Source organism: Saccopteryx bilineata, chromosome 3 (genome assembly GCF_036850765.1).
Source record: "Saccopteryx bilineata isolate mSacBil1 chromosome 3, mSacBil1_pri_phased_curated, whole genome shotgun sequence".
Classification (NCBI taxonomy): domain Eukaryota; kingdom Metazoa; phylum Chordata; class Mammalia; order Chiroptera; family Emballonuridae; genus Saccopteryx; species Saccopteryx bilineata.
Genome location: NC_089492.1, coordinates 265,810,040 through 265,828,596, shown reverse-complemented (window position 1 = coordinate 265,828,596; position 18,557 = coordinate 265,810,040). Strand labels below are relative to the sequence as shown.

The 18,557-nt window shown below is 43.1% G+C and overlaps 1 protein-coding gene across 3 annotated transcripts in view; it reads left to right on the top strand.

Annotated features, from left to right (window-relative positions):
- Positions 1 to 962: 962 nt before the first annotated feature.
- Positions 963 to 18,557, top strand: part of AGO4 (argonaute RISC component 4) — a 42,430-nt gene continuing 24,835 nt past the window's right edge. Inside the window, exons 1-7 of one of the 3 annotated variants that reach the window (XM_066269663.1) lie at positions 1,191 to 1,365; positions 8,013 to 8,178; positions 9,981 to 10,101; positions 12,219 to 12,400; positions 12,589 to 12,725; positions 12,823 to 12,957; positions 13,618 to 13,705. In XM_066269663.1, coding sequence (XP_066125760.1) covers positions 1,347 to 1,365; positions 8,013 to 8,178; positions 9,981 to 10,101; positions 12,219 to 12,400; positions 12,589 to 12,725; positions 12,823 to 12,957; positions 13,618 to 13,705 — 848 coding nt within the window. In that variant the 5' untranslated portion in view covers positions 1,191 to 1,346. Of the gene's footprint in view, positions 1,366 to 5,862; positions 5,906 to 8,012; positions 8,179 to 9,980; positions 10,102 to 12,218; positions 12,401 to 12,588; positions 12,726 to 12,822; positions 12,958 to 13,617; positions 13,706 to 18,557 lie in introns of those variants that run through there. The other 2 variants (XM_066269664.1, XM_066269665.1) reach the window with 2 other exon arrangements.

The window sequence follows — 18,557 nt, the reverse complement described above, 5'->3', positions numbered from 1 at the left end:
CTGTGGTACTTTGTTTACTTTTTTTAATGTTTATTTATTGATTTCAGTGAGAGAGGAAGGGAGACAGGAACACCAATCTGTTCCTGTATGTGACCCGAATAGGATGGAACCCGCAACCTCTGTGTTTCCTGATGACACTCAAACCAACCTAGCCATCCAGTCAGGGCCAGTCTGTGGTACTTTATAATCACAGCCCTAGCAAAGTAATACAACACATACACGTTGTACGTTTATAAGTGGTAGGCAGAGAGTTCTCCTATTCTGCTGACTAGAAACTGTTTCTTAGCCTGTAGTCCTATCTTCTCCAACTCTAAGTCCCAACTAAAAGCCCCAAAGACACTGGGCCTGCTGGGCTGACCATGACTCCAAGCATTCTGCTCCCTTAGCTCTTGGCTGCTAAGGTGAAGTCATCAAAGAAAGCAAGACTTTTCTCTTTTGAGGTGACTGGTGACTTTCTGACCAGAGGCACTTGTCATAGGAGCAGCAAGAGCATGCGTCATCCATTATGGTCCTTTCTGTGGGGCTTGCTGGCTGCATTGGGAAGGAAGGGCAACTGAGCAGGCAGTGTTGGATGAAGAAATAGTGGGAAAGTGCCGCATCCGTGGTGACTCTGGTATTCCCTGTCCCAGGACAGTGGAGAAAGGGGAGTCTGACAGAGGGAAAGAAGTAGTCTGGGGTGGGAGGAAGGAGAGGTGCCTGACGTGAATCTCAGGACACTTTCCACCGACAGAAGCGGAGGCTGTGTCTGTGGATCAGCGGGGTCTGGCATCTTTTGCGGCGCACTGTATGACAGGAGGCTCTGGGAGGATCGCACGTAGCCCCCCAAAGCTGTTTGCCCGGGATGGCCGCCCTGGGCAGACAGGGCAATGCGGCGGGCGCGCGCGCGCACGGTACCTCCGCGGGGCACTGCCCCCTCGGGCGCGCGGGCGCGCCCAGCCCCACCCCCTCCCTCTGCCCCTCTCAGGGCTCCGTGGACCCGGCCCCCGGAGCCGTGCACGCCCCCTCCGCGAGCCAGGACCCCGGGCCGCGCGCTCCCCGCGCCCCGTCCCCGCCCGCCGGGCGCGCGCGCTGGCTCTCGCTCCCGCTCCAGCTGGCAGCGGCGGCGGCAGCGGCGGGGATTGTTTTTGTTGTCGCTGAGGCCGGAAGAGCCGTGGGAGCCGGGTCCCTGTCCCCGGGCCAGGCGCCGCCGCCGCCGCCGCCCCCTGCCCGGCGCCCGCATCTCCGCGGCGCCCCTCCTCAGCGCCAATATTCCGGAGATCAAGCGGTACGCGGCGGCGGCGGCGGCGGCGGCGGGGCCCGGAGCGGGAAGTGCCGGGGACCGGGGCGAGGCGGCCCCCGCCGCCGCCATGGAGGCGCTGGGACCAGGTGAGCAGCGCGCTCGGGCCAGGGCCGGAATGGGGCCCCGGGACGGGTGGGTGGGCCGGGCCGTCGCTCCAGGTCGCCCTCATGGGCTCCCTCGTACCCGGGTTCGGGCCGTCAGGCTCCGGGGAGTGAGACCCGTGCCCCATTGCACAAGGCGGGGGGGACTGACTCGGGCCTCTGGGGGCGGGGCCGCGCCCCAGCTTGGAGAGAGGTCTAAGGGAGGGAAGCCCAGGAAGGTGACCCGCGTCCCCAGGTAGAGGAGAGAACTGACCCAACCTCAGGGAAGTGGTTGAGAGGAGGCCAGTTCGGGCCTCCAAAGGGACCATTTGTGCCGGTGTGCTGCGGAGGCGTGGCCTGGACTGGACCGGACCGGGAAGGTCCCCCCACCTACTTAACAGGGCTGTCTTTGGTTTTGGACTGCAGCCCTATTTTCCCCTCCATTGGCAGAGGTCCAGAACCCTCAGATAAGGAATGCCCGTTGTCCCCAAGGCCAAGGGGCAAAGTACTCACGCTTTCTTGAAGATACCCGAAGTGTCTGGGAATATGGTCCTATGTCTCTTTCTGTCAGTTTATGTGACAGTCCCAGAGTTGTCTGGGCTAACACCTTAGTGACAGGCGCGTTAGCAGCCAGCTGGCTCCAGCACAGGTTTTAATGCCCTGAGTTCTCTTCTGACTGGGTTATGAGTGGTTGTGAGGATCAATGAGGGAGAAAGTGCTTTGGAAGCTGTAATTTCCCATCTTTATGAATGGCCTCTGGTTATCTACCCCACTCTACCCTAATCAGAAGAACCATTCCAGGTTGTAACAAGTGTTCTGCAGATTGAAGCCTGCTGCTCCCACCTCCAACCCCATCAGGTTTCTAATGCTTTGGCTAAGTAGGGCAGGGTTTATGGGCTGTGATAGAATTAACTTCGATATCAAACCTTGTCTACATAATGGACTTAGTTGTAGAGCATTTCATTTTTTAGTGCATAGAAAATTCACTTACCATTTGAGCTTGGAAACTTTGTGGTGTTGTTTACTTAGAACTTGTTCACGTCACTGAATGACTTAATCCCACTTTAATTTGCTGCTTAAACTATTTTTAAAAGGCTCTCATAATAAAATTTCATACGCCTTTTAAAAATAAATTGCTTTTGTCACATTAATATTATTTGGTCTGACCTGTGGTGGTGCAATGGATCAAGCGTTGACCTGGAATGCTGAGGCTGCCGGTTGGAAACCTTGAATTTGCTGGGTCAAGACACATATGGAAGTTGATGCTTCCTGCTCCTTCCCCCTTTCCTCTCTCTGTCTGTCTCGCTCTCTCTTCCTCTCTCTAAAATGAATGAATAAAAAAATCTTTTAAAAAAATAAATAAAATATTATTTGATAAACCTCAGTGAGTATTATGCTGGGTTACTTCAGCTCTAGCCCCCGGCTAGAGGCATGATCAAGTCTTTAGGAATGTAACAGACTTCTGTTCAAATCCAGTCTAGTAATTTAATAGTTGTATAACCTTGGGCAAGTTACTTAATTCCTTTGAACTTTCATTTCCTCATCTATAAAATGAAGTAATAATAATTATGTGCTGCGAGATTGTTGTGAGAATGAAATGAGATAATATACGGGAGAAGTCTTATTGTAGAGATCAATGAATTATGGATACTACTAACATGTTTCTTCCCTCCTTCCCCTGTTAGTGAAGCAACTGTTGCATTTATGAGCTGGTATTGAAAGAGACTATCTAACTGTGTGAACAAACTGAGTTTCATGGAAAAGATCAATCTGGTGGTATTAGGAATGTCCCAGGGATTTTTTTTTTTCATTTGATTTTAGCTGTTGCAGATTTGAAGCCTTACCAGTTTACCCAGGATTGTGGAAAATTAATTCTCACTAACTACATTTATAACATACTAATGATAAGCCAAAATAGCACATAGATCTTTTCTGTTGATTGGAATATTTTCTCTTTTTAATTGATTTTATTAGGGTGACACTGGTTAACATAATTATACAGGTTTCAGGTGCCCAATTTTACAGCACGTCTCTGTACACCGTATTGCAATTATTTTCTTGTCTGCTCTCTAGCAAACTTCTTTTCTGGTGTCACAGTACCTTGGAAACCCAATTAATAACAAGAAGTTGTGTGCATAGCATCAGAGCAAAGGGAGTTGCTAGTCTTGTGGGATATTTTGTCTACGTCGTTTTAGAACCTAGAGAAGTCCTGCTTCTTTGTTAAAGCGCACCAGTCTAGAATTCCATGCCCTCCTCACTTGAACAATCATTGACACATCCCTAGTCTTGCTCTGCTTTTCCTCACCCTACTTAGGTTTCTGACAATAATAACTTGGAAATATATTTAATTAGCCTACTGTTTATTTTGGTTATAGTAGTGATAGCTTTTATTTTACAGTGCTTCACAGTTTGGAAAGTGCTTTCATCACTATTAGCAAGCTCATCTGATCCTCCTGTGAGGTAGGCAAGGCAGATGAGAAAAGAGGTGGCCGAGTGGTGAAATGAGGAGGAGTTTGAGTCATCTGACCCCTAATCTAATGCCTTCTTTTTCATTTAAGGCGAACATCATCCATTCTATGTTATCATATTAGTTTCCTTTTTGGAAGATGTAATTTTCTGACTCTGTCACCAAATTTTGGGGGTGCCCCCAATATAAAGCCCAGGGATCTTTAAGCACTGTAATATTTATGCAAGTACAATCTACTAACTAATATTTATTAAGCATTTACTATTATTATTATTATTATTATTATTTAAGCCTTTTAAATGCATTATTAGCTCATGGGATCTTCACCATAGCCTTAAAAGATAGATGCTATTATTTCCACATATTCCCCATTTTATAGATAAGAAAACTGAGGCACAGGGAGGCTGAAAAACTGGCCCAGGGTCATACAGTTGGGGAGTGGTAAACCAGGGTTAAAACCCAGGCCGTTTGGTGCCAGAGCTTTAGCCACTGTGCTTTTTCTCCATAAGTAGTTTGCTAAACTCAAAGAAACCAACTTTTGGAATGGAAAATTTTTAGAATATAGTTTTCTGAATAAGTCTAAACTTGTTAAAAGAAATGATCACTCACCATTGGCTTTTCTTTCTTGCCAAAGAAAATAAACACGCTGTTTGCTTTTTCCTACTTCTTTCTTAATCTCTTTACTTTCATTTTTTCTGCCTCTGGCCCTTTGGTATCAAGTAGTTTAGAGAGGTAGAGATACCAGAGGATTGAAGTATATTGGGGAACAAAAAGTGCTAGGCTGGAAGTTAGGAGACCTAGGTTCTAGTCATGATTTAAAATCAGTCATATGTCCTTGGGTAAGTGCTTTCATCACTATTAGCAAGCTCATCTGATCTTCCTGTGAGCTAGGCAAGGCAGATGAGAAGAGAGGTGGAAATTTGACCTGAATTTCTGTTTCCAAATTTCTATATCAAGGTGGATTTTGTCTAACTTTATGATATGATTGCTTAAGTGTATGTTGAAGTATGCAGGACTGACTTATCTGTGTGATTTGATTCGGTGTACCTGTCACCTTTGATATTATTTATTCACCTCCCTTTTACCTTGTTTGTAAATATCTTATCATACCCAGTGCAAATCCTCTTGTACACCAGAAATGGAACTTAACTCCAAGAAATAATAATATTTTTATTCTTTTTTTTTTCAGAGAAAGAGAGTCAGAGAGAGGAATAGACAGGGACAGACAGACAGGAATGGAGAGAGATGAGAAGCATCAATCATTAGTTTTTCATTGTACGTTGCAACACCTTAATTGTTCATTGATTGCTTTCTCATACGTGCCTTGACCGCAGGCCTTCAGCAGACTGAGTAACCTCTTGCTCGAGCCAGCGACCTTGGGCTCAAGCTGGTGAGCTTTTGCTCAAACCAGATGAGCCCGCGCTCAAGCTGGTGACCTCGGGGTCTCGAACCTGGGTCTTCCGCATCCTAGTCTGACGCTCTATCCACTGCGCCACCACCCTGTCAGGCAATAATAATATTTTTAGTATAAATTATGTACTTTTGCTTTAATGAAAAATACTTGTCAATTTTGGGGTTTTAGAAATGACTAGGTTTCTGTTTAGGGTCTATCTGGAACTGCTAGAAGGATTATTGGTAGTGGTCAGTTCAACATTTATTGAATTTCTACAACGTAGTGGTTGTTAAATTAGGTCTTGAGGAGAGAATGATAAACTCGAGGTCCATTTCTTCTAAGTTTACAGTTTAGTGGGGAAGCAGAGTAATTTACCAGGTTGTTTCTACACACTTTTACAAAGTGATTTGTTATACACAGTGTCTTTGGAAACACAGAGGCTGCATCCTGCAGTCTGGGAGATTCTGGAAAAGCTTTCCAAGGAGGTCACACCTGATCTGAGTTTTGAAGGATGAGCAGAATTTAGGAGATGAATGAACAATGAATTTAATCTGTGAAAAGATTTCCATGTTTAAAGAATTAGTATATGGTGACCTGACAACACAGATTTTATTAAAGCATTTGCTTTGATGTTCTTAAGTGATGTTGAACCAGACAGCTTCTTGCATCAAAGTTTTCTTTCCTCTGTAAGTTGTCTTTGTTCTTGGCAAAATGCCATTGCAATAAAAGAACCTGTTGTAACTTTACATTGTAATCATAGCCCACTTTACTGAACACTTATTCATAGCAGAAAAGATGTAAATTTTTTTGGCTAGTGTCCGCTTGACATTATCATCAGAAAGGAGTAAGGTCTTTTTGTAAACAGATATTTCCTAGGTTGTGTTTCCCCAAACCCACTCCATGTCAGTAGCAACCCCCCAACTGTGACAACTAAAAATACCTCTAGACATTTCCCAAATGTTTTGTGGGTGACAAAATCTCCCCTGGGTAGAAAACTACTGATCCAGACTGTGAGTTCTTGAAGACAGAGGCTATCTTTTTCCTGAGTCCACAGTACAGTTTAGACATGTATTAAATGAATATATACTGGTTAAATAAACTAGATTGTATGATCAGAAAATATCAGATTGTCCAGATTCTAAAAATATCAGGTTATAAACAGGAAAGTTTAGCAGTATTAGTATTGTTTTACTATCTAAATTAACAAGTAAATTAATAAATATAGCTGTTGCTTAACCTCCTCCTGTTCATACCAGCTATAATAATGAAGGCTAATTTGTGAAAGATTAATAGGTCATCTCCACCCTAAAGATGATGATAGCACCTAGAGTCTAGAGATTTTTATTTAAAAATGTATATATTTTTTTCCCACAGAGACAGAGAGAGAAACAGAGAGAGGGACAGATAGGACAGACAGAGAGATGAGAAGCATCAATTCTTCGCTGCAGCATCTTAATTGTTCATTGATTGCTTTCTCACATGTGCCTTGACAGGAGGGGAGGGCTGGGGGAAGCTACAGCAGAGTGAGTTACCCCTTACGCAAGCCAGTGACCTTGGGCTCAAGCCAGCAATCTTGGGCTTCAAGCCAACAACCTTTGGGCTCAAGCCAGCATCCATGGGGTCATGTCTATGATCCCATGCTCAAGCCATCGACCTGCGCTCAAGCTGATGAGCCTGTGCTGAAGCCCGATGAGCCTGCGCTCAGGCCAGCAACCTTGGGATTTCAAACCTGGGTCCTCTGCATCTCGGTCTGATGCTGTATCTACTGTGCCACAGCCTAGTCAGGCCGTGTGTGTGTGTGTGTGTGTGTGTGTGTGTGTGTGTATGTATATTTATTTGTTTATTTTTATTTTATTTTTTTTAATGAGATGAGGGGACTCATGTGCTCTGATTGGTATCCATCTGGCAATCCCTGTTAGGGGCTGATGCTCGAATTAACTGAACTATCACCAGTACCTGAGGCTGATGCTCAGACCAACTGAAACACTGGCTGCAGGAGGGAAAGAGAGCAGATGGTCGCTTCTCATGTGTGCCCTGACTGGGGATAGAACTCAAGACGTCTATACTCCAGACCGACGCTCTATCCACTGAGCCACTGGCCATGGCCTAAAAATACATATCATTTTGTAAGCTTTCTACAGTAGCCAACATCTGAGAGAAGTTCATCATACTGTCTATCTAATTTTTTTTTTTTTTTGTATTTTTTGAAGCTGGAAACGGGAAGAGACAGTCAGACAGACTCCCGCATGCGCCAGACGGGGATCCACCCAGCACGCCCACCAGGGGCGACGCTCTGCCCACCAGGGAGCGATGCTCTGCCCCTCTGGGGCATTGCTCTGCCGCAACCAGAGCCACTCTAGCGCCTGGGGCAGAGGCCAAGGAGCCATCCCCAGCGCCCGGGCCATGTTTGCTCCAATGGAGCCTCAGCTGCGGGAGGGGAAGAGAGAGACAGCGAGGAAGGAGGGGGGGTGGAGAAGCAAATGGGCGCTTCTCCTATGTGCCCTGGCCGGGAATCGAACCTGGGTCCCCCGCACACCAGGCCGATGCTCTACCGCTGAGCCAATCGGCCAGGGCCTGTCTATCTAATTTTGATGTTCCTTGCAACATGGTAAAATAATAGAAATCTAGAAAACCTCAGGTCAGAAGACACCCCAAACTCCTTATATCATAGTATCTTTAGTGAATAATAAGATCTCAGTAATTGTAGCTATCATCATCATCATCATCATCATCATGGAAGGAATATTATCCTTGTGACCAAACAGCACATCAAATGTCTTTCACTCTCTTCAGGACCTCCAACCAGCCTGTTCCAGCCACCTCGCCGTCCTGGCCTTGGAACTGTTGGAAAACCAATTCGACTGTTAGCCAATCATTTTCAGGTTCAGATTCCTAAAATAGATGTGTATCACTATGATGTGGATATTAAACCAGAAAAACGGCCTCGTAGAGTCAACAGGTAAGGATTAGGAAGAGTAGATTTCTATATAAATGCATATAATTACTTTTATTATGTACCATACTGTTTTCCAGTTCTTTTTTGTTGTTTTCTAATTCTTTCAACATGCAGGCTTTGTTTTTCTCTAAGATGATAATTCCTTTACTGTTTCATACTTGGTTATTTTCCACAGAGTCCAGCAGAGTGCTGGATACATCATTGTTCAATAAGTAAATACATATTGGAGAAAAAAGGTCATTCTCTCATTGTCCAAGGGTAGCAGAAATTTGTAAAAGTAGGTGAAGAAATTACTGTCTATGGTACATAGAACTATCTGGAAATTCAATTTTTGTTATAAGTGTTGGTAGTGGAAATGAGAAAAATATAAGTGTAAGACAGATCATCTTGGAGTATTGAAAAAAGTAAGCTGAGAGAGAAGCTCTTTAATTTCAGCATTATCCAAGAGGGGTGTGGATGAGATGATTTAAGTATTGTGGTCTGTATGACAGGAATTTACCAAGAAGTAGCTAGCCCTGTAGCAGATATTCTTACAGGGCGCTGAGAACACTCACTTTTCTTTTATTTCCACACTTTGATATTTAAGCAGTCTTTTGTATTAAGATTCTTGCTTTTCTAAGAATGCTCTAGCTATCTCTAACATTGATAAGTCACAGTACCTGACTTTTCATTGACTCTAGCATTTCAAGGTCTCACAGACTCCATATTAAACTGAATACTATAGTTTCCCTGCATCGGCATTTGAATAAATGGGGCCTGCATACAATGGGATCTGGCATACTTGCATTTACACTTAAGTAAAGCTATGCCTACTTGATTGAGAGAAAGGCTTTCATTGTACAAAGAAAGAACTACATGGGTAATCTTTGTGGAATGAAGATATTTCACAACATTCCCTTCTCTGCATTGTTTGGGAGCAGTTTGGAATAACACAAGACAGTATGCAGCCTGACCAGTGGCGGTGCAGTGAATTGAGCGTTGGCCTAGCATGCTGAGGTCCCCGGTTTGAAACCCTGAGGGTGCCAGCTAGAGTATGGGCTTGCCCGCTTGAGCTTGGGGTCACTGGCTTGAGTGTGCGATCATTAATATGATCCCAAGGTCACTGGCTTTAAGCCCAAGGTCACTGGCTTGAGCAAGTAGTCACTGGCTTGGCTTGAGCCCCCAGGTCAAGGCATGTATAAGAAGCAATCAATAAACAACTAAGTAAAGTGAAGCACCTCCGGGTTGATGCTTTTCATCTCTCTCCTCTCCCTCTCTCTCCCTTCCTGTCTCTCTCTCTAAAACAAAAAATTAAAAAAATGCAGAATTATAAATAGCCAGCATTAGTCAAAGGGGTTGACTTATTTCTTTGAGTATGATATATCTTAGATTTATTGATCCTCAGATTTCTGCCTACTTTCTTTTCCAAAACTGGTATCATTGAATAAGGATATATATTTGAAAACAAATTTATCATTATTCAATTATGAACATGTCACACTTACATAAAAAAGATTATTCTTTCTTATAAGGCTATATTTATCATAGGAGAGGAATTTTGAAAGCAGGAGTGTGAAAGGATGCCATAAATTTTCTCTTTCTTCCCTTTTAGTCCCCCCTTTTATTATCTTATAGTTGCTTTTGCTCACTTGTTGCTACCTTTCTTTAGTTAACTATTTTCTTAATTACTTGAATCATTGGTCACATTAACTCTTACTTTTTCCAAGGACTTTTGAACTGAATTTGGATGATTAAGGTATGATGATAGTTTCTTTACTATTCACCATTTTTCAAAGCTAACCTCCACTATCTCCATTACTGTTAAGGGAGGTAGTAGATACAATGGTGCGGCACTTCAAGATGCAGATATTTGGTGATCGGCAGCCTGGGTATGACGGCAAAAGAAACATGTACACAGCACATCCACTACCAATCGGACGGGATAGGGTAAGTGTTAAAAGTAAGAACTAGGCCCTGGCCAGTTGGCTCAGTGGCAGAGTATCTGCCCAGCCTGTGGATGTCCCAGCTTCAATTCCCAGTCAGGGCACACAAGAGAAGTACCCATCTGCTTCTCCACCCCTCCCCCTCTCGCTTCTCTTTTTCTCTTTCCCCCTTCCTCAGCCATGGCTCAATTGGAGCAAGCTGGCCTTGGGTGCTGAGGATGGCTCCATGGCCTCCACCTCAGGCACTAAGAAGAGCTTGCTTGCTAAGCAACAGAGCAATGCCTCTAGTGAGCTTGCGGGATGGATCCTGAATGCAGGAATCTGTCCCTCTGTCTCCCCTCCTCTCACAGAATTTTTTTAAAAAGCAAGAACTATTTATTAGATGTGGGTCTAGTTCAGTAGTAATTACACAGGACAAAAATATCTCTTTTTAAAATAATTCAATTCTTATGTTGTTTCTCATGGTGATAGATTTTTTTTAGGTCCATATTCTCTTGTTCCTTAGTTAATTAATAGTTGAAGATTTCATGAACATCAGAATTTAGGTTGATTATGTCATCTTTACACATATTCCAAATTTCTCACATTGGTAAAGTGCTACATGAATCTGAACAAAGAAGTTTTTATAAATTGTAAAATTATTTTGTAACACCCACTTATGAAAATATTCATAATACCACAGTACCTTTTAAAAACATTTATTTTTAAAATTAGAAGAGCAGCATGTAAATATATACTTCTTATAAACTTATTTGGACAATCTAGAAATGCTATGGTTTTTCCTTTTCAGGGGAAACTTATAGTTTGGTATATATCAGTATCCTTTCAGATGTTTTTATGTGCATTAGCTATTTGTGCCTTTATTTATGTACATTCTTATTCATTTGCATATTGTTCTGATATATTTTTTTTATTTAACAATTTGTCAGGGCCCTGACTGGGTGGTTCAGTTGGTTGTAGTGTCACCCCAATACACCAAGTTTGTGAGTTTGATCCTGGTCAAGGCACATGCAGGAATCAACCAATGAAAGCATAAATGAGGCCCTGGCCGGTTGGCTCAGCGGTAGAGCGTCGGCCTAGCGTGCGGAGGACCCGGGTTCAATTCCTGGCCAGGGCACACAGGAGAAGCGCCCATTTGCTTCTCCACCCCTCCGCCGCACCTTCCTCTCTGTCTCTCTCTTCCCCTCCAGCAGCCAAGGCTCCATTGGAGCAGGGATGGCCCGGGCGCTGGGGATGGCTCTGTGGCCTCTGCCTCAGGCGCTAGAGTGGCTCTGGTCGCAACATGGCGATGCCCAGGATGGGCAGAGCATCGCCCCCTGGTGGACAGAGCGTCGCCCCATGGTGGGCATGCCAGGTGGATCCCGGTCGGGCGCATGCGGGAGTCTGTCTGACTGTCTCTCCCTGTTTCCAGCTTCAGAAAAATGCAAAAGAAAATGCAAAAAAAAAAAAAAAAAGAAAGCATAAATAAGAGTATCAAAAAATTGATATTTCTCTATCTCTGTCTAAAATCAAATTTAAAAATTGTTTAATGTCTGTGAGATCTTTCTATTTCTATACATTTAAAATCTACCTTATTTTTTAATTCAAAAATTTTCTATTATGGTAAAGTGTACATACATAACATAAAGTTTACTGTTTTAACCATTTTAAGTGTACAATTGTGTGGCATTAAGTGTATTCACATTTTTATACAGTTCTGACCACTAGCCATCTCTAAAACTTTCTCATCATCTCAAATTGAAACTCTGTACCTATTAAACAATAACTCCCCATTTCCTTCCCCCAACAGTTCCTGGTAATCATTATTCTTTCTGTCTATGAATTTGACTATTCTAGGTACTTTATCTAAGTGGAATCATACACTATCTGTTATTTTGTGTCTGGCTATTTCACTTAGTGTAATGTTTTTAAGCTTCATACATTTGTAGCATCTACCAAATTTTTAAACTCTTGCATAATATTTGATATTAAATTATTCCCCTATTGGTGGACAGGTAGGTTGTTTCCAATGTTTTGTAATTACAGAAGTGTAAAATGTCTTTATGCATATACTATATTGAATATTTCTGGGGTCTTTCTCTCAGCCTTTGTAAATATGCACGTATATGTGTTTTTCCTTAGGTTGATATGGAAGTGACCCTTCCAGGTGAGGGTAAAGACCAAACCTTTAAAGTGTCTGTTCAGTGGGTATCAGTTGTGAGCCTTCAGTTGCTTTTAGAAGCTTTAGCCGGGCACTTGAATGAAGTCCCAGATGACTCAGTACAAGCACTTGATGTTATCACAAGACACCTTCCCTCCATGAGGTTCGTACCTTAGTTTGAATTCTTTGCCATAGATAATAAGACCCTTTTTTTTGATAGTTTGCATTGGAGCCATTGAAAGTTTTCTGCATAAGTCATAGTTTAAACTTGATTTCAGTTTACAAAGTGGAGAATGAAGTGAAAGGCGTTTCAAGTTTTATTGCCAAACATGCAAACTCTTATTTCTTCAGGTATACCCCAGTGGGTCGTTCCTTTTTCTCACCTCCGGAAGGTTACTACCATCCTCTGGGCGGAGGCCGGGAGGTCTGGTTCGGCTTTCATCAGTCTGTGAGACCAGCCATGTGGAACATGATGCTCAATATTGATGGTAGGATGGAACCCTCCTTACCCTCTAGTTTTTTTGCTCGTTTTCTTAGTCCTGTCCTTTTCCCTGAAGCTAAGTCTCCTTTCTCTCTGTTTCTTAGTATCTGCAACTGCTTTCTACCGGGCTCAGCCCATCATTGAGTTCATGTGTGAGGTTTTAGATATTCAGAACATCAATGAACAGACCAAACCTCTTACAGACTCCCAGCGTGTCAAGTTTACCAAAGAAATCAGAGGTAGGTATTTACATGACTGTAGTCTTGGAGAGGCAGTTCAACATGGTGCAAAGAGCATGATCTTGGAGTCAGACTCACCTGAGCTTCCATCCCGTCCCAGCTAGTTCTGTCAGTGGGACCATGGGCAAGTTACTTAACCACTGTGAGCCTTAGATTATTCATCTCTCAGGTAGAGATTATAATAATGTATCTTATAAGATTGTTGTGAGAATTAAATACAGTTAGATATATAAATCTTCTAGCACAATACCTGGCACATGTTAGGCACTTACTATTACCTTTACTCACTTAAAAAACATCTATTTTAATAAATAAAACAAGTTCATTTATTTCCCTTTTGGAATTTCTTTTCTTCTTTGCTTATTACTAGCTATTTTCTCTCACTAGAATATAAGCTTCATTAGCACTAGAAAATAATTGTCACTTAGTATTTATGTATCAAATGGAGTAATAAATTAAAGTGATTATAAATCTTAAGTCATATTGGTTCTAATAGTTTCGGCTTAGCTGTGGCTTTTTGCCTCTACACAATGAATTTGGTCCCATATCCTTGCAACTTATCTCCTATGCAATGGCTTGTCTTTCTGAAGACATTTGAATCTGGTTTTATCATTATGATTTTTATTAATAATGATGTTTTTACTTTATTTTTAACTTCAGGTCTTAAAGTGGAGGTGACTCACTGTGGACAGATGAAACGGAAATATCGAGTTTGTAATGTGACTAGACGGCCTGCCAGTCATCAAACGTATGTTAACTGCATTTAAAATGATAGCACTACATTTTTGGTAACAGAAGAAGCTACTATAATCATTTGAGGAATAAATATGCCATATTGTACTTTTTTTTTTTTTTTTTTTTTTTTAACAGGGACCAAGAGAGAGTTAGAGAGAGGGATAGACAGGGACAGACAGGAACAGAGAGAGATGAGAAGAATCAATAATCAGTTTTTTGTTCTGACACCTTAGTTCTTCATTGATTGCTTTCTCATACGTGCCTTGACCGTGGGCCTTCAGCAGACCGAGTAACCCCTTGCTGGAGCCAGCGACCTTAGGTCCAAGCTGGTGAGCTTTTTGCTCAAACCAGATGAGCCCGCGCTCAAGCTGGTGATCTCGGGGTCTCGAACCTGGGTCCTCTGCATCCCAGTCCGACACGCTATTCACTGCGCCACCGCCTGGTCAGGCTTGTACTTTTTTCAAAATCACAGAAAGCTTCACATTTAATCACTAAAGCTTCAAAAAATGTTTTTAAGCCCTGGCTGGTTGGCTCCGTGGTAGAGCATCAACTTGGTGTGTGAAAGTCCTGGGTTCGATTTTCAGTCAAGGCACACAGGAGAAGCAACCATCTGCTTCTTCTCCCTTCCCCCTGTCTCTCTTTCTCTCTCTCTCCCTTTCCTGCAGCCATGACTCAATTGATTCTGGTGTGTTGACCCCAGGCACTGAGTATGGCTCCATGGTGCCTTCGCCTCAGGTGCTGAAAATAGCTCAGTTGTAAGCATGGCCCCAGATGGGCAGAGCATTGGCCCCAGATAGGGTTTGCCAGCTGGATCTTAACCATGTGCATGTAGGAGTTTGTTTCTCTACCTCTTCCCCTCAAATAAAAATAAACAGATTAAAAAAAATTAAAATGCTTTTAGGCCTTGGCCAGGTGGCTCAGTGGATAAAGCATCATCTTGGCATATGGACATTCTGGGTTTGATTCCTGGTCAGGGCACACAAGAGAAGTGACCATCTGCTTCTCTCCCTTTCCCTCTCCCCCTTCTCTCCCTCTTCTCCTCCTGTAGCCAGTGGCTCGATTGGTTCAAGCATCAGCCCTGGGCACTGAGAATAGCTAGGTTGGTCTGAGTATTGACCCCAGATGGGGGTTTCTGGCTGGATCTTGGTTGGGGTGCATGCATGAGTGTCTCACTCTCTCTCCTCCTCTCACTAAAAAAAATAGAAAGGAAAAAAATTTTTCAAGAAATTTTAATAGATATTTGTAAAATGTACTTCCTGCCTTTAACTCATTTCACCTCTTAGAGTATGCTAAGCATGGGTCAACATTTATTATAATGATGCAGAATCATCATTATAAACATAATTTATTATACTGTCATAATTCTTAGTGCGTGGCCTATAGAGTCCATTAAGGGCTTTGAGTCAAATGAGGCTATCAGTGCAAGGTATATATCATGGAGCCATTGAAAGGTTTCTGCATATGTCATAGTTGAAACTTGGTTTCAGTTTATGAACTTGTGTGGGTTTTCCTCCCTCCTTTTGGAGTTAGCTGTCACTTCTTCTGGCTGTCGGTGTGTATGGCCCACCTCCAGCAGCACACTCGCTTCCACTTCCCCGACTTCTCATCCACTGTCAACTATGCCTAATGAGAAAATATATATTAAAGTGCTTTTTAAAATCACCGTATATGGCCTGACCAGGCGGTGGCACAGTGGATACAGCATCAGACTGGGATGAGGAGGACCCAGGTTAGAGACCCCGAGGTTGCCAATTTGAGCACGGGTTCATCTGGCTTGAGCAAAAAGCTCGCCAGCTTGGACCCAAGGTCGCTGTCTCAAGCAAGGGGTTACTTGGTCTGCTGAAGGCCCGCGGTCAAGGCATATATGAGAAAGCAGTCAATGAACAACTAAGGTGTCGCAATGAAAAAAACTAATGATTGATGCTTCTCATCTCTCTCCGTTCCTGTCTGTCTGTCTGTCCCTATCTATCCCTCTCTCTGACTCTCTGTCCCTGTAAAAAAAAAAAAATTAAATCCTCATATATGTAAGTTTTATTCTTGTAATCTGTATCACTAAACCCATGTCTGACATAACATAAATAACATAAATATCGTTTCTTCTAAGTAAACAGTGTGAACCTAAATATATAAACTTTTCGTTATTTTGGTTACTCAGAAGCCTTTAAAATTTTTTTTGCTTATATTCTAATCTGACTTTATTTTAGATCTATGGTTCTCAATTTTTAAACTTGGATGTACATCAAAATACCTGAAGGCCTTTGGTCTAGATAGTTAAAGTTTTTAGGTGACCTCTGGATAAATGTGGTATATTAATTCAGTCTGACTTGAATAAAATTTTCAGTATGAACTCATGTACATAGTACATGAAATTGTTAAGAGTTGTAAAGTTATATTTTATGTGTACTTCATGTCATTGGTCTTATTCTCTAAGGGGAAAAAAAGTTACCAAAATCTTATAAATCACTATTGAGAATTTATCATTTGTTTCAAGAGAAACTGGAGGAACAGTCTTTTTCATTATTTAATTTCTTTACATAAGCCTGTAAGAATAATTATACTTATAGACCTATGGAGTTTTTGAATGAAAATTAAAGCACATAGATTTAATTTTTAAAATGTTTCCAAGGAAATAAACTTTTTTTTTTTTTTTTACAGAGACAGAGAGAGAGTCAGAAAGGGGGATAGATAGGGACAGACAGACAGGAATGGAGAGAGATGAGAAGCATCAATCACAGTTTTTCGTTGTGACACCTTATTTGTTCATTGATTGCTTTCTCATATGTGCCTTGACCGTGGGCCTTCAGCAGACAGAGTAACCCCTTGCTCGAGCCAGTGACCTTGGGTCCAAGCTGGTGAGCTCTGCTCAAACCAGATGAGCCCGCGCTCAAGCTGGCGACCTCGGGGTCTCGAACCTGGGTCCTTGGCATCCCAGTCCGATGCTCTGTCCACTGTGCCACCGCCTGGTCAGGCGGAAATAAACTTTTAATGTTAACTTTATGTTATTAATTGGACTTTAAAATCTGCAGATGGCCACCAGTTTTTAGTACAACATAATCATATAGTATAGATTGTGACCCTTTAAAAGTAATTAAAATGTTGCCCTTGCCCTGGCCAGATAGCTCTGTTGATTGGAGCATTGTCCCAAAGTGCAGAGGTGGCCGGTTCGATCCCCGGTCAGGGCACATACAGAAACAACTCAATGTTCCTGTCTCTTTCTCTCTCCCTTTCTCTCTCACTAAAATAAATCAATATATCTATATATATTATATATATATATTTTTGTGTGTGTATGACAGAGACAGAGAGAGGGATGGGCAGAAACAGACAGACATCAAGGGAGGGAGTTGAGAAGCATTAATTCTTCATTGTGGCACCTTAGTTGTTCATTGATTGCTTTCTCATATGTGCCTTGACCGGGGGCCACAGCAGAGTAAGTGACCCCTTGCTCAAGCCAGCGACCTTGGGCTCGAGCCAGTGACCATGGGGTCATGTCTATAATCCCATGCTCAAGCTAGCGACCCCACGCTCGAGCTGGTGAGCCTGTGCTCAAACCCGCTACCTCAGGGTTTCAAACTTGGGTCCTCTGCATCCCAGTCCAACACTCCACTGTGCCACCAACTAGTAAGGCAATAAATAATAATAAAAAATTATTTTTTGACAGAGAATCAGAGAGAGGGATAGATAAAAACAAACAGACAGGAAGGGAAAGAGATGAGAAGCATCAATTCCTTGTTGTGGTATCTCAGTTGTTCATTGATTACTTTCTCATTGTGCCTTGACCGGGGGTGGGGTTGGGGGGGATGGGGGATTACAGCAAAGAAAGTGACCCCTTGCTGAAGCTGGAGACCTTGGAGGTCGTGTCTATGATCCTGCACTCAAGCTAGTGAGCCCGTGCTTAAGCTGGATGAACCTGTGCTTAAACCAGTGATCTCAGAGTTTTGAACTTGGGTCCTTAGCATCCCAGTCCAATGGTCTACCCACTGCGTCACTGCCTGATCAAACTTTTTTTAAAAAGTAAATAAAAATAGCTCTGGCTGGTTTGCTAAGTGGTAGAGCATCGGCCTGGCATGCAGGAGTCCTGGGTTCAATTCCCGGCCAGGGCACACAGGAGAAGCATCCATCTGCTTCTCCAGCCCTCCCCCTCTCCTTCCTCTCTGTCTCTCTCTGCCCCTCCTGCAGCCAAGGCTCCATTGGAGCAAAGTTGGCCTGGGCTCTGAGGATGGCTCTGTGGCCTCTGCCTCAGGCACTAGAATGGCTCCGGTTGCAACAGAGCGATGCCCCAGATGGGCAGAGCATCGCCCCCTGGTGGGCGTGCCAGGTGGATCCCGATTGGGTGCATGTGGGAGTCTGTCGGACTGCCTCCTCGTTTCCAACTTCAGGAAAAAAAAAAAAAAGTAAATAAAAATAAAATGTTGCCCTGGCCAGATAGCTTGATTGGTTAGAGCATCATCCCAAAACACAGAGGTTACTGGTTCAATCCCCAATCAGGGCACACACAAGAACAGCTTGGTGTTCCTGTCTCTCTCTCTGTCTCTTTCTCTCTCTCTTTCTCCCTTCTTCTCTTGCTGAAATCAATAAATATAAATTAAAATAAAATAAAATGTAGTCATCATAGCAAGTAATATTTTCCTTCTCTATTTTGCCGTATTAAATTCAATTTGCCTTGCCTGACCAGGCGGTAGCGCAGTGGATAGAGTGTCGGACTGGGACGCGGAGGACCCAGGTTCGAGACCACGAGATCGCCAGCTTGAGCCTAAGGTCACTGGCTTGAGCAAGGGGTCACTCGGTCTGCTGTAGCCCCCTGGTCAAGGCACATATAAGAAATCAATCAATGTACAACTAAGGAATCGCAACGAAGAATTGAT